General features: G+C 44.9%; 1 protein-coding gene across 1 annotated transcript in view; it reads right to left on the reverse strand.

The window, feature by feature from the left end:
* LHCGR (luteinizing hormone/choriogonadotropin receptor) overlaps positions 1-16,335 on the reverse strand; it is a 64,343-nt gene extending 48,008 nt beyond the window's left edge. The window contains exon 1 of the mRNA XM_060117049.1: positions 16,169-16,335. Coding sequence (XP_059973032.1) covers positions 16,169-16,335 — 167 coding nt within the window. The remainder of the gene's footprint in view (positions 1-16,168) is intronic.
* Positions 16,336-16,682: the final 347 nt, after the last annotated feature.

The raw sequence follows: 16,682 nt of genomic DNA on the forward strand, positions 1-16,682 counted from the left end.
TCAGATTTGACCAGGGAGGGTGCCTGAGTTTTTGATCGATGTGGGGATGAGGGATGAGGAGCAAAGGTTGGACAGAAGGGAGAGAAGCTGTAGATCATGCACTGGCTGTTCCCGGTGACTACAGATCAGCCCTGGTGCAAGAAGAAATTTTGTAGAGTTGTTGTTGATGCTTCAGAGCAGGAAAGGCAGCAGTGATGAGAGTGAAAATAGAGTTCCTACCATAAAAGAGGCACTGAGCGAACAGGAGGTAGCTTTATGAGTGTGGCTGGGACAAGAAAGAGGCCTGGGGGTCAGAGAATGGGGAGCGAGGTGGGGTGAGACCGGTGCACCAAGCTTTTCACAACAGAAGTGTTCTCATGAAGTGATGTGGAGAACGTGCTTCTGTGAATCCCAAACTGTTTTCCCCACAGACTTATATTTTTATTTTAGAGATATTGTGTATTCCTTTCTGATTCATCACAGTGGGCAGCAGTTACTAAGCATTCAAGTCGCTGTCTCCTGTATTTAAATGTTCATGTGGCCCATGATTTATTAATAACCATTTGAATGTACTCCCTTTGAAGGTGATCCCTTCTCTGATGGATGCTTCTGTGATTCTTTCCATGAAGCCAGAAGCTCTTAGCAATGTGAACAATTGTCTCAATAACCCTGCAGTTCTACTCCTATATATATCCCAGAGAAATCTGCACACTGATACTCATGGAAACTTGCACAAGGATTTTCTTCACAGCCTTGTGGCATCAAGGGGTATTGAAGGCAGCCTGAGTGTCCACTGCTGAGGGAGGGGGGCTAAAATGTACACCTATGAATGGGTCGCCAGTTAGGAGCAAGAGTGTAAAGGGGCACAGAGCAGCATGTGTGGATCTTAGAATCATGGTGTTAAGAGAAACAACTAAGAAATTAATGATATGTATACACGACACTACTTGCAGAATTAAAATACAGACACACCAAACATTAGCCATTAGAAAACATATAAACATACATCAGCATGGTTGCCTATGGTGAGTTGAGAGAAAGTGGGAGGAGGGTATAAAATGAATAACTAAAATGAGGGGACTTTGAATGACCCACTGATTATGTTATTTGAAGAAAAAGTATGGTTAACTTAACCCTCTGTACCTGAGAGACAAATGGAGAAGATAAAATTTTCATTTTGACGTATTGAGTTCCCCCCTCCTTCTCTTCCCTTCCTCTTTCCTTCTTCCTTTCTTTTTTTTTTTTTTTTGAAAGTTAGGTCTACATGTATTCTAAGAATTTGTGAACTTCAGGAACTATTATGGAAAAGTCTAGTTAATATCATTTGATAAAGAGCAGAAGCCAAGGAGAACTGAGGAAAAAGGGACCAAAAGCAAGGACAGTCCAGCAGCTCTGTTGTCCAGTGTCAACAAAGGGAATGAAAGCTATGAATGGAGCAAAGAAACGTAAGAGATCGACACTCCCAAACTATGCATCTCAGATGGGTGGTAGAGAACCAAGGTTACTGGGCAAATGTGAAGTTGAACTTGCAGAGTGGAGAGTTCTCTCTGCCTCTTGAATAGTGAGTGAGATGGCTGTGGAAGTATATGGTGTGGAATCATGCAGTTACTTATATTTATTATAGTTCATAGTCCTTTTTATAGTTTTAAACTTTGATTTTTAAATTAATTGATGATATAACACAGGTGATACCTGAATTATGGCCAAATTCTACCTTGCTCAAGAGCCTTTACCAGAGATGTTGAAGCAAATACTTAGATTGGATGACAAAGGCTGCCTTAGTTTCATCAGTTCTGGAAACTCCATCGACTCATGAATCCCACATGCAAGTCTCCCACACCTTCCAGTTATGTGTTAAAGTTGACGTAGAAGCAGTCTCTACTCCTTAGGATTGGAAGTAAGGACTCACCCTAGTTCTGGGATCTTGTGATTGGTCATGACCCTGGTGAAGTCCTGTGTCTTTCTGCCTTGTCTACACTAAACCCAACGCTATTTGGAGGGCAGGAGTGTGCCTTCAGTACCTTGAATTACACGGCCCCCGCCCCATATTGGTACTTGTTTTGACCTTGATTGCTTATCCTGTAGCCTGCTTGGTCTCCCCAGAGTCCATCCAGGAGTGGAGCCTTTGCCTTCTCTTCTTGTCAATCACCAGATGCTGATCCCTGTATTCTTCCCTCTTAGAAGACACTGCTGACCCAGAACAGTTCCTAGTTGCTATCTGGTTAGGATCAATGTAATATCTCTCACTACTTGGTTTTGACTTTCAAACTGGGCCCCCTGGAACAGATGGGGACCCTGTGCTGGGGCTACCCAGTGCAGCTGGGTTAGTTCCTCCAGTGGATGCTGGTGGGCTGCCAAAATCACCATTTAGGACTGAGGTACTCATTCCGCCAGCTATTGGGAGAGTGGGCAACTGAAGCACTCAGCGGAGTTGCTCTCCTGGAATTACCTTCAGCCTAAGATTGCCACCTCACCCAATATCAGGTCTTCTCTCCTCTGCAGCCCGCATCCAGTGACTGGTCAATGCATAGAATAAAGGCCCAGCCCTTTTGTTTTGCCTCATGGTGGGACTGCTCAGGAGGGCCATCCCACTTTCAGAGCTCTTTCCCATCGACTCTTTCTCCTGGGCCCTGACTCAGTCCCCTTCCTAGCCAGCCCCAGCTGTCAAGGCACCAGCTCACCTTCCGTCAGAGCCCAGCAACAGATAAACAAATAGCATTCAGATAAACCTAATCTCCTTGAAGAAGATGATGCCCCATTATCAGGTCTCTTGAGTATTCAAGGGTGGGGCTTGGGCCTCTCTTATTTTTTTTCTTCTAAGTTTAATAACACAGATGACCTTGGACAAAGCCAGTTTGTCCAGTTCACTGGCTTGTTCATGAACCCTCAAAATAATGTTAGCTGGAGAGTTTCAGGGTCAGGAGTTTCTTTGTCCCCCTTCAAGGGAACCCAAGATTTAGAAATCCTTGCTTTTAAAAACCTATCCACTGGGAGATATTTGCATTATCAAAGAGTTCTTTGCTCTACAGGAGGATTGATGAAAGGTTCCTTAAATAGCAAACTCCTTAGGTAAATGGAAAATATGGTTCAATTGACACTTTTAAACACGGGTGTTGCCTAAAGCCAATTACAACTGTAGGTTCCCCCACCTCACTTTGGTTCTTAAGAGCTTGGATTTCCAGGGCAGGACCACCTTCTGAAGCCCACAGGCTGAGCAGGGGCAGAGGAAGACAACAGCCAGGGAAGAAATCCGAGCACTAATCTGGAGTCCTCAAAGCCTGGCTCGCCTTGCAGGAGCCTTTACCTCTTCTGCCCAGAATGGCAGAAATGAATTATTTTTTTCACTTCCCTCTAATGGTTTAGAAAAGCCATCTATATTATCGATTTAAGAAAGCTACAAACATCCATCCATCTTTCACAGATGATTAGTTTATTGCTAGAGCTACACACCCTGAATTTTAAAACACTACAAAATCAGGGGGAGACAAAAAGACAGAAACCAGGGATGGTCAAAGATTTTTTGCCTAATGAACTCATAGAAATGGGGGGGGAGGGAAACATTACCTTATTTAAGTTCAAAAGAATGTTAATGTTTTTGTATTTATTACATGAGACCTTGTTCTACATTGAACAGGGGCTTAAGAATTCCTGTGTTCTTTTCAAAGTCACTCAGTAATTATAATAAACTTGCTTTCATCTTGGAGTGAAATACAAATGGCTTTCCCCTTTACAAACGATTTTAAATCTTTGCGCTTTCAAATGCATTGATCTGTTTGGTAACTTCATTATTAGGTATGTCTTCATTTATTGGCCTCTTGTCTTCAGCATTTACCTAGAGGGAGCTCAGACGTCAATGTTAACTGAAATATGAAGTCAGTATAGATGGACATCCAAGATGTTAAGTTCTACATCAGAAAATTTTAGAACACTCCTTTAAGCATTTACTGTATTAGACTCAGGCAATCAGACTAAAAGGGCTGCTTGCAAGTGGTTTGGTCCAACCCCTCACTTTCGATGAAGAATCTTAAGTGAGGAAAAGTAAAATGACTTCCCTGAAACCACATGGCAATTCAGCAGCAGATCTGGACTCGAACATAGGTCACTTCATTCCTGGTCCAGTGCTGTGTCCTACATTAGTCAAATCACATCAGTACTGTTCCTTTGGGGGTTTGTTGATACACCCCACTATGCAATCCTCTGGTTCTTCTGCGAAAACCTCACCTTCTGATAGAGCCACCAGCTTCTTAGGGCACGTGCTCACGGTCTTTAACTTCAAAGGTGCAGCTCAAATTCCTGTTCTTCCATGAAGCTTCAGAGCCTACCAGAGTGTTTTTCTTCCTCTCCTGTCCTCCTCAGCACTAATGACTACCCAGTTTTTTTCTTCTTTTTCCTGCACTATTTTTTGAGAATTTATCAGGTGCCTTGTATGAATGTTTCCTCTGTTCCACCATTGAACTCCCAGACTCTGGTAGATTCTGCCTTCAGACTGTCTCTTGCTTCCAGCCCCTTTATTCCTTTTCCACTGCCACTCTCCTTGGTCATTCTTTTCTTCACCTCGACTGCTCTATAGTCCCCAAACTGGTTTCCCTGTACTCCATCCTGGGTCTCCTCTGCCCAGTCTAGATTAGTCTTCCTGATAACTCCCACCATGTCACTCTTACAGGCAGATTCTTCTGTGCCACCCCTTGGCCAGTCTACTTATCTACAAATGTCTCAGCTTTGCATTCAAGGCCCCTGAAATAAAGGCTTGAACTTTATTTGACAGTCCTATCACCCACTCTTCCCCTCCTATAACCAATACACTAAACTTGCACTGTCCAAAAAAGGCAGCCACTAGCCACATATGGCCATTGAGCACTTGGAGTATGTCCAGTCCAAATTGAAATGCACTGTAAGTTTAAAATACATTCCACATGTCAAAGACTTGGCAAGAAAAAATAATGTAAATGATCTCATTAACAATTATTATATTGATTACGTGTTGAGATGGGTGTGGCTAAACCACACTGACTATTTTTTTTCAGCTCTTAGGCCCACAGTCCTACTCCCTCCCCTTTCTGCATGACTGAGCTTTAGCCTACTCATGGGGAATGCACCCAAACCAGATGAGTTCCCTATCAACTTTTACCCTTGTCTTCATCTGAAATGAAAACTGGAAAAATGCCTTTTGCTGATGCAGATGGTTAATGGTCATGAGACCCCCAGAGGAAGGAAAAACTCCTGGTTTCCATCCAGTGTGGGTGTGCTTCTCTCTAGCAGTCAGGTTTTATTTTTAGCTCTGGCCCCTTTAAAGCCCCCTATCCCCTTTTCCATACCCTGTGGTATGGAGTACAACTTCGAATGTGGAATGTCATGTCAGCCTGATCCCACCTGTATGTAAGTTACCCTCAATAAGCTTCATAATTGCACTTCATGGAGTTGCCTGCTTTGTTTTTTGGTCTCAAGTTTGGAGGATGTTATTCAATATTTCGGTCTTCCAACAAAATGATAATAGTTTGTACATTTGGATTACATAAAATATTTTATTAAACTTAATTTCACCTTTTAAAACCTTTTAAAATGTGGCTATTAAAAATTAAAATTAAACTTGTGACTAACATTATATTTCTCCTGGACAGTGCCTCCCTAGACAAATCACTGTATCTCCTGAATTTACCTCACATTTTCCTGCCTTCATTCACACTGTTTCTACCATCTGGCACATCCACCCTTCTCTGCCGGTCAGATTCTATTCTACCCTTGGTTAAAGGTCTGTCTCAGGTGCTATATACTTTATGGAATGTGTCTTCATCACCAATTGCATGTGCTTTCTCTCTGGAAGCAGCATAGTGGGCTAGTGAAGAGTAGAGACTCTGGAGCCAGGTTACCTGGGTTCATTTCACATGTATGAAGTGATGATGATACTAACTACTGCAGAAATTTTTTAGATTAAATAAGAAAATGTTTATGTAATATTCATACAGCATCTAGTACAAGGGTAGAGCTCAATAAGTACTTTAAATTCACAGCTGCTTACTACGAAGGAGTCAAGCTACCCCAGCTATGCCTGATGACAGCTCTGCTTCCTTGCTGGGGATGGGGTGGATTCAGCACTTTGGACTCTTCTATTTGTCACACCCTTATGTCTACAAAATGCCTGTGGCTTGTCTCAAGCTCTTTATTGTCTGCTGATTATACACAGGACAACTGAGAGAGAGGGTAGACATTCCCCCTTGGTACCTTTCTGTTGGGCTCAAGTATCTCTTATAGACCTTGTCTGATAGCCTTTTAAAGAAATGATAAGGAAGCGATAAAGAACAACCTTCCATTAAATATTTCAACTCTAGGGAGCCACTCTGCAGAATTCTCCTTTGCTCATTGATTTTAAAAAGTTCAGTCAGGGCTTCCCTGGTGGCGCAGTGGTTGAGAGTCCGTCTGCCGATGCAGGGGACACGGGTTCGTGCCCTGGTCTGGGAAGATCCCACATGCCGTGGAGCGGCTGGGCCCGTAAGCCATGGCTGCTGAGCCTGCGCGTCCGGATCCTGTGCTCTGCAACGCGAGAGGCCACAACAGTGAGAGGCCCGCGTACCACCAAAAAAAAAAAAAAAAAAAAAAAAAAGTTCAGTCAGTTGGAACTCTCCCATTGGAAAGTGCAATTTGCATGACACTTCTCCAAGAAGCTTGGGGAGTTTACGAATTATTGTTATAATGTAAACCAAGATTTTTCAAGAAGATTCCCTGGATGATGGATTTTCCAAGTCATTTGTGCAACAACTAAATTAAAAATATAAAGCCTCAGAGGAGAATGGTAAACACATCTTAGCACTTACTCAAAACCCATTTAAAGTTTTCTAAAGACACAAAGCAAAGTAACCCAAACTTTACCCCCAATTCTTCTAGCAATAATATAACATGACAAGAATAACTCTGGTAAATAAAACTACATGTTGAATTCTCCCCAGGGAAGGTCTGCATTTTGTGTAATGATTTCTCAAAAATATTTTTTAGAAGCAGAGAATATTATGTTGTCAGGGCAGTGATATTGCAGATATGCTCCAGGAAACTCTTTCATTACAAGCTTCTGTTTGCAGACACATTTTTTTGGTGAGCCTGTAAAAAAAGCTGGTTGCAACTGATATACTACATACTTTTTTTTTTTTTTTTTGCTGTACGCGGGCCTCTCACTGTTGTGGCCTCTCCCGTTGCAGAGCACAGGCTCCGGACACGCAGGCTCAGCAGCCATGGCTCATGGGCCCAGACGCTCCGTGGCATGTGGGATCTTCCCGGACCGGGGCACGAACCCGTGTTCCCTGCATAGGCAGGCAGACTCTCAATCACTGTGCCAGCAGGGAAGCCCTACTACATACTTTTAATTAATTTGATGGAATGGGTCTGAATTGCCTGAAATTACTGGCATGTGTACCTTCACTTTTCACTAACTCCTCAGCTCTGGTAGACACTGATTTGTGTGGGTGCCTGGTTCAAAAATGCCCCTTCTCTGGAAGCATCTCACTGCTGGTTGTAATAGGGTGGAAACATCTCATTGACTGGGCTTCTGTCTCAGGAGTAGGGTGTGGAGCCATCAGATTCTCTCTCTCAGGTATTTAAACTTGTAGTAGATAGGAGGAATCTTTGGAGCTGATTCCTTGGAAAGGTGGAATCTACAGAAAAGTTCCCTGACCTCTTGCTGCTAAAACGCCATATTCTCTCTGGATCTTGCTCACACCCTTCTACCTCTTTATTCTTCTGTTAAGTTAATCTCTTATGATTAAATTTGTCAGAGATGATTTCTGGTGCTTGCAAATGAGAAAAGCCTTAATCAGAGACCCACCCAAGGTTTCCAGGGAGAAGTCATCCACTCTTCCATTGATGATCCTTAACACAGACAGGGCACGTGCCTGGTGGTCAGTGAGAGAGCAGAAGGCTTTGAATAGTGCTTCCCTGGTGGCCTCTCTAAGCTGGTGTCAAAGGCCAGAATGGAGCTTATGGGATAACCGTGTTAGCCCAGTTGCCCCTGTAGAGAGTGAGGCTTAAAGAACTACAGCTCAAATAATACCTCCACCAAGGTATCTTTGTTACTCTGGCTAGAAGGGATAGCTCCCTTCTCTAAACTCTCACCAGCCTTTGTTTGTAGCCATCATCTGGCTTTTATCACCTTCTGCATTTCCCTGCAGTCATCTGAGAACTAGTCCTCTCTCTCCTATGGCTGGAAGACTGTAAACTCTTGGAGGGCACGGGTGGTGTCTATGGATCCTGCACATTGTCCTGTACATTTCAGTATGTAGTTCCTGAGTGGTCAACAAGTCTGACCTGAAGGTTTTCTGTGTGTCCAGCCGGAGGTTTAGGGATGGGGAATGGGGAAAGGACCCAGAATAGGCTTGGATGCTCTAGCTGGACAGATAGGACTGACCCAATTGAATGATAGAAAACAGGGTATAATCAGGTATTAGGTGGCATGTTTGAGAGGCAGCTCAGCCTGGGCTGAAAAAACTAGCATATCAGACTCCAGGCAGTAATGAGCTCTGCTATTTCGGGATTCTAACTTATTCACCTTCCAGGTTGAGAAGACCTAGTGGGTCATTTTCTCTAATTAACACCCCACAGGAACAAAACTATTCCATCAGGCTTCCCCCTTGGATGATAGATAGTTACTGTTCAACCTCATATATGGGCTGCGGGTTTTTCAGGTCTTCTCTGCATCATCAGATTGTTACAATAATACTTTGTAGTTATGGGAAACCTTTATTTCCGAGTATTTTTGGCCCTGCTGTCTTGTTTATCTTCACCACAGTCAGCCCCACTCAGGGGCAAGAATCATCACGCCCCTTTTACAGACAGCACAGAGGTTTTAACACTGTCCTGAGCCCACAGTGCAAATTAGGGAAAGAGGGACCTGGTGCTAGAACTCACGTCTGCTGGTCTTTGTCCTGTTGATCAATTCAGATAATCTGGGGACTGTGTTGGACCCTGCCCTGTCGTACCAGGGCATCTCCACCCCTGTGGGCTCAGAAATGCTGTCCACTGATGCTTGTGAGGTAGAATTATGAACCTAGGAGCCACCTCATTTTATCAGCATCAAGGACAAATTTAACAGCAGCAAAGGATAAAGCCTTCATTCTGAAAGTTGAGTTTTACTTGTAAATTGGACTTTTCTGAATTTGGCTCAGGTGGCATTAAAGAGCTGTGGTTCAGGGCCACACAGAGAGCAGCTGTGAGTGGTTTGCTGGCTGGGACGGGGTGGCATCTCCCTGGGAGGCAGAAGCTGAGAGTAAATGAGGACCATGTGGAGAAGCTGCTAGAAGCTGCCCACTGAGTTAGGAAGCCCACCTGACTGGTGGGTGGGATTATTTTAATTGCCTTCTTAAAAAAAGAGCTGGTGCAAAATTTGCTAAAATCTGCATTAAATGTGATTTTTCACACACCAAGGGGAGCTGCCAGAACAGAACACATATGCTCCCGTGGAGCCAGCCCTCTTGGGTCTGGGAGTGAGCAGCAGGGCCTCTCTCCACCACCATGACTCAACTGGCTTTAAAATTCCATGTGTAAGATCAAAATTACACAAGGCCAAGACACCGTCTGGTGCAGTCAACCTGGGAGATTGTATTTTGGAAAGAAAACTTTTCTGCCTCATTTCAAGATATGAAAAGAAGCCACATTGAGGATCTTGGGAAGAAGATAGAGGTGGGTAAAGGAGCAGAACAGGAGCCCTGAATTAATCTTGACATACTGCCTTTTTTTTTTTTTGCTGTATTGGGTCTTCATTGCTGCGCGTGGACTTTCTCTAGTTGCGGCGAGCAGGGGCTACTCTTCATTGCGGTGTACGTGTTTCTCATTGTGGTGGCCTCTCTTGTTGCGGAGCACAGGCTGTAGACATGCAGGCTTCAGCAGTTGTGGCGCATGGGCCCAGAAGTTGTGGCTCGTGGCCTCTAGAGCACAGGCTCAGTAGTTGTGGTGCATGGGCTTAGCTGCTCCGCGGCATGTGGGATCTTCCCGGACCAGGGCTCGAACCCGTGTCCCCTGCACTGGCAGGTGGATTCTTAACCATTGCACCACCAGGGAAGTCCCTGACGTACTGCTTTTGAAATAATAAAAAATAGAATAATGTAGAAAAAATCCAAGGAATTATTGCTCTCCAAAGGGAGAGCTGGGTCCAATGTCAAAGGGATCCGTGTGTGAAGATTTGTGGCTCTACACTTCCACTGAGATTTTGGGAACTCTGTTGCTTGCTTTTTAGTGTTCTGCTAGGGGTCATCATTCACTTTCCCCAAAAGGATGATTTTTAAACTAATAAAATCTGGTCCTTGCAAAGCTTCCCCCAGGGAGTCTGTTTATAGGCACAGCTAGGTTTAAGAATTGTCTTGAAGGTAATAGCTGGGAGAGCTGAGTCAGAACTGAGGTTCAAGATCAACCTCTACCTTGGGTCTTTGTTTTTTTTGTTTGTTTGTTTTTTGTTGTTGGTGGTTATTTTTGGTTTGTTTTTGTGGGAGTAGGGTAGGAAGGTGGGACATGAGTTTTCAGAATTCCAAGGTTTTTTTTTGTTTTTGTTTTCTCTGGTTCAGCTGCAGGGAAGCTGTAGGTAGGGCCAAGCTGGCCTACTTGTAAGAGTTTGGTAGGCTTCCCTCTATCCTGTGGACTCTTACCTGGTGTCCTGGACGGGAACCAATAGATCTCAATTCAGGCTGCCTTGGTGGATGTTTTGTTTTGTTTTAATGGACCCTGGGCTGAGGATTGATTTTTCTCTAATAAGTAAGTTAAAATAAATTAACAACAAACAGTAGAACAATCTGTGGAATTGTTGGGCTTTACTAATGTAGGTAAGCTTCTAGTCTTGCTTCTCTGGATGGCCCTTTCAAAGGAGAGATTGGGAGGTCTGCAAATCTGGGACCTGGATGCTGACTCCCTCTGCTACTCATAGCACCTCATCTCCTCCCCATTTTCTAGGATGGATATTTTTAAGTGACATTTAGGTGTGGTACATGCTAACTAACATACATACTTCCTTTTTGCATTGGTTCATTGTTCCTATTCAGCTCTCTACTCAGTTTGATCATCATGTAGTTCAATAGACACTTTAATCATACTACCTGTGAAATTTTGGGAATCCTGAGTTGAATAAGACCTCTTCAAGTGCTTCTCACTTTGGCACAATGATTAAAAACCATGGTGGGGTGAGGTGGGGACTCCCCCACCCCTTGCCCCAACACACACGCACGCCAGGGGCATTTGGCAAATGTCTAAAGACATTTTTGGTTGTCATCATTTGGGAGGGCAGTGCTACTGGCATATAGTGGGTGGAGGCCAGGGATGCTGCTAAACATCCTACAGTATATGAAACAGCCCCCAACAGCAAATGATTATCTGGCCCCAAATGACAATTGTGTTGAGGCTGAGAAACCCTGCTGTTGCAGAGGAGGTACACATGGAGTAAATAGTTATGTTATATGGGGTGTATGCAAAAGTAGATGTAAGTACAAGATATCAAAGCAAGTATGTGTGTGTGGGAGAGAGGGGACATTGGGGAAAGCTTGTTGGAAGTGACTCCAAATCATGATTTTTACTTAATGCCTTTGTAATCAACTGTCCAAGAATGATTTTGAAAGTTTATTAGTTAAGATTAGTTTATTAGTTAAGATTAGTTTATTAGTTCCTACATATTAGGAATTTTTTTTCTTTTTGTACAACTCTCTGGGTAATTTAATCAAATATTTCTGATGACTTTATATCTTCCCTTACCAAAAAATTTCCCCCCAAAACCAGGAAGAGGTATAATAAGGGAAGGATCCATTCAACCTTATTCTTTGCTTCTCAGTAGGGAAATGTCTAGCCTACTCTCACCTGTGTTTTTCTTCCACCTGGACTCTCCTTCCCTTCTCTCCTTCAAGGTTTAGCCTCATAACCCTTGGTTCATGACACCTTTGCTTGGAGATTTCAGTCCATAGTGACTGATCTATTCCCTGAATTCCTTAGAGCCTCATTGCCTCTCTCTTCCTACCTACACGTTTCTTGGGTGTGGGTGTGTTTCCACCTAGGTTGTGGGCTCCTCAAGGACAGGGACCATGCCCTCCATTGGTACATCCTTCTACAGCATAGAACACCACTCTGGATCCTGATTTATACTCAAGGTAGGAGAAGGAGAAAGACATTCAGGAAAGATGTCAGAAAATTAACATCTTCCTGTGACACTGGACTGACGGATACAGCACATTTTATCCTTCCAAAGTCTCTGGATTGTGTCTTATAATAAAGTCTAAAAGTTTAATCTCTGTTTAGTAGGCACAGCATGCAAAAAATAAATTGCTATTATTATTATTAGCATTTTCTTACTAACAGATTTTTCAGAAGCTGTTTCCATATCAAGCAGATCAACCTTTCTGTTGTCATAGAGACAAAGATCTTTATATAACCATGGGCAAGGTGAGATTCTTTTTTCTCTCTCCCTCCTTCGACTTGTCTGGAACTAATAACAAAAGGAAAAGGACATTTTAAAAATTAATTCTTTTCTTTTCTTTTACTTTTTTTTCCTCCAATTAAAATGAGTGAATACATGGGAGGCTTTTTTTTTCTTTTTTTGTATCACATTTTAGATTTTAAATACCTAAGTTTTTAATAAAATATTATTGGGCTGGAAAGATCTGAACAATTGAACAATGCCATTTTCAAAATTTGCAAGCAGTGGCTTATCAATGATAAGCAATTATGATCCATTTTCCTTTTTTCTTTTTTTTTAACCAAATAGTGGACTTTAGATGGAAATCTTATAAGGCAGGACTACCAAGGCCTGAAATGATTAAAACATGAACTAGCATCTACTGAGGGGCCAGTGATGAATTTTAAGGTGCTCTGTGGTACTCACCTCCTCCAACCCCCAGAATTGAGAAAGCTACCCTTCTCTCTGCAGAATCAGACCCTGTGGATAACAGTGCAAGACCACATCCCTCTTATCCCTTATCTCATAATTTCAGCTCTCTTCTTTTTATGAACTCCCAATAACTTGTTATTCATGGCATTTTCTATCTTGTAATTACTGTTTACCACTTCATTCATTCATCGTCAGGAAAAGAGGATTTAAGCAGAACCCATTCACTTTTTCTTTCCTTTGCCTCAGTGTTAAGTTAGACCTTCATCCATCTGTCTTCCTCTGCCAGAGCTCAGAAGTATCCCTCTCTTTTAAGATTAACCCTTCCCCTCTGATCTGACACGGATGCCTTCCTCCCACTCCCATGGGCATCTTATACCATCATCCCTGTGTCTTCAGTCTGTCCTTCTCCATGGAGTCCTTCCTCTAGTCCTTTTTGAAGACAAAACAAAACAAACAAAACAAAACATTTTTTCTTAATCTTGTTTATTTTTCCATATCTCAGACTTTGAAGTTTTAATCTGATCACAGCTGCCTTTTGCAATAAATAGGTACTATCTATGTGTGTGTGTGTGTGTGTGTGTGTGTGTGTGTGTGTGTGTGTGTGTGTGTCAGGGGTGTTGGAGGGGATGGAGAAGAGAAGTGTATGGCACAAAGAAGTTTAAAACATGCTTCCTGCTTTCCAGAAGATTATATCCTCCATGGAGGAATACCTTGATTCTCAAACTGTAACATGCATCAGAATCACCTGGGGAGCTTGTTAAAATACAGATTGCTGGACTACACCTTCAGAGTTTCTGATGCAGAAACTGGGCCCTGAGAGTATGCATTTCTGACATTTCCCAGGTGGTACTTATGCTGCTGGTATGAGGAACATGGCCTTAAAGAAACTACCCTCCTATTCATTCTATGCATCCTCTTGTCATATGGATGTTGAAGTCACCTTATCATGCTGAAAAACTTATCCCCTTTTGGCTTTTATAGGCTCCACCTCCATAGGGTTCTCCCTTGAAGGATGAGGTTATCTCTCAATTATCTGATCCTTGGGAAGCCTGACTTTGTGCGGGTCAGAGTGCGTGCTGACCTAAGGGGTTTAAATGTCTAGGAGGAGATGCTGCTGGTGTGCATGCCAAGAAAATGCATGTGAAGGGAGGGAGTCAAGGATTCTCTAGAATCCCACAGGAGTGTTCAGAGCCTGGACAACTGGCTCCTTTTAGGGAGCGGGACTAGCCAGCCTCAGCATGCCAGCAGTACTTATATTGTACCTGTTTCCCACTTCCATCCCCAAACCTAGTCAACCCTATAAAATCTTTCTGAGGTGTTCGAGGCTTCTTTAAACTGTGCTGTGGGGCAGTGAGAGAATTTGTTTAGTTTTAGTCTTTTCACTTCAGCCTACTCCAGGGAAGAGGTACTACTCTCCTGAGGCCAGTGTGGGTGTGGCAGCAGGAATTGTTGAGAGACCTCAGTGAAAAGCTGAACCTGAAAGGAGCTGGGACTTGCCTCACCCATGCCTGCCTCACCCGTGCCTGCCTCACCCATGCCTGTCTCCTGGTAGAAACCAGGAGGTTTTCTAACTCAGTGCCAATTTGGAGGAGCTGAGAATTTTTTTTTTCTTTTTTTCTTTTTTTTAAGGAAGGGGTAATTTTCTTACAAAAACTAGCAAATATAGAAAGATAGCAGGTGAAGTCCTGTCTTTGCGACTCAATAGCTGTGGGACCTTGGGCAGATTTTTCCAACTCTTTGGATCTCAGGTTCTTATAACCTGTATGGTAAGTACCAGGTGAGTGAGAAAGGCACAGTGTTAGTGGCACAATCATCCATAAGAGCAAGATGGGAGGCTTGTCAGGGAGGGACAAGGGCTGGGACTTGGAAGGCAGCTTCTATGGATTTACTTATTGATCGAAACAAATTCTATTAGCATGGTCCTCACCTTCAGGGAATTGAGCTGACAAGATAATTAATGCAAACCAATTAATATAAGCCCCTCAACCTTTAAACTGTATCTCTCAGCCACAAATATTCCCCAAAGACCACTAACTCTCCCAGAGGAGAATCTCAGCCCTTCAGGAGGGTGGAGGAATTCCCTCCATGAAGCAAGCTCCTGACAGACTGCTGGGAGCCCAAGGACATGGGGCGGGGGGATCTCTTTCCTCCCCCAGCATGGAATTCCATCACCTCTGTTAGAACATAACCAACACCTCTACCAGCCTGGTGCCTTTTGGATACTTTTATAGTCTTCTTTTTTTTCTTTCCTTTTTCTCTTTTAACAACTTTATCAAGATGTAATTTATATACCGTAAAATTCACCCATTTTAATTGTACATTGCGGTGGTTTTTAGTATGTTCATGGAGTTGTGCAACCATTACCACCATCTAATTTTAGACAATTCTCATCACCACAAAAAGCAACAGCCATTAGCAGTCACTGGGCCTTCACTCCAACCTGATGGCTACTAATCTCCTTTCTGTCTACCTGGACATTTCATATAAATAGAACCATATAATATGTGGTACCTTTATTTCATATAAATAGAACCATATAATATGTGGTAACTTTTTCCAAAAAAGTGTCTGGTGACACTCTGATACGCTAGTATCGAAGGCCCCCCTCTCCTCTTCACCCCATCACTACAGCAGCCAGCTTCCTCCACCTGCCTGCCAATGTATACAGCTCCCTAAGGGGTGGTGGTGTGCCAGAGCTGGAACTCAAGGCCTCACATCGATTCGGCAACCAGACTGAAGTGCAAGTACATCTGATCAGACAAGCAGGCTGAAATGCAAGTACATCTGGGGCTGGGGTGGAGCGATGACTTGTATGCTCACTAAGGTGTAGGTGAGCACTGGTTGGGGGGGTGCCCCGGCCAGCAGTCCCCATTGAGTGACCAGGTCACGCCTGGACACTGGGCCCGAGCACCCCATTCCTAGAGGAACATAGGGTACCAGAGCGCACAGTAACCTTCACCATCCTGGCTGGCCCACGGCTCAAAGGACACGCAAGACTTCTCCGAGCAGAGATAGCTGCTGACTGAGGAGCATGACACCCCGTCCGCTTCCAGCAGCTGCAGGGAGCGAGGCCATCCCGTGTGGCTTCTGGGCAGTTCCACGACCCTGGCCGTGGCCCCAACCAGGGTGAAAGAGCGGGCCTGGGGCCATCGGGCTGGAGGGTGCGCGGGACCCCGACCCCAGGTGTGGCGGGGCGTGGCAAAGACGCCAAGCTTGGGCTTATCACCCTGAGAGGTGGTGCAGTTCGGCAGGGCGAAGCGTCTTTCTCCTAGCATCCAGGGGACCAAAGAGCAGGGAGGCAAGGCGGCCGGAGCGAGCGAGGGTGCCGGGGCAGGGGCGCCGCGTACTCACAGTCGGCTGAGGCCGGCCCGCGGGCCGGGGCAGCGCAGGGCGCCGTCGGGCGGGCAGCTGCAGGGCTCGGGGCAGGGCTCCCCGCGCAGCGCCCGGGGCAGCGGCGGCGGCGGCGGCAGCAGCAGGAGCAGCAGCAGCGGCCGCAGCGCGGGGGACCGCCGCCCCATGGCCGGGAGCCTGAGCGCGGGCTCCTGCGGCTGGGCCTGTGCCCCGGACAGCCAGGGAGCGCGGCCCGCGCCCCTGTCCCCGCCCACTGGCCTGCCCCCCGGCTCCTCCCGCGCCGGCCCGCCCCTGCCCCCCGTCCCCCGCTCCCCATCCCCGACGGCGCCCCCGCTGCTGAGTCTCCGCTCTGCCTCGACCCAGGACAGTGGCCTGAGGGACCCCATCACCTCCTCTCTGCTGCGTTCCCCAGCCTGGCCTCTGCATCTCCAAATGGCCCTAGTTACAGGAGGTAGCGTGTGGAAGTGGTGAATGCTTTGGATACGGGAAGAGGTGGGGAGTTCTGAATTCTCGT

The sequence above is a fragment of the Mesoplodon densirostris genome, chromosome 14 (assembly GCF_025265405.1).
Source record: "Mesoplodon densirostris isolate mMesDen1 chromosome 14, mMesDen1 primary haplotype, whole genome shotgun sequence".
Taxonomy (NCBI): Eukaryota; Metazoa; Chordata; class Mammalia; order Artiodactyla; family Ziphiidae; genus Mesoplodon; species Mesoplodon densirostris.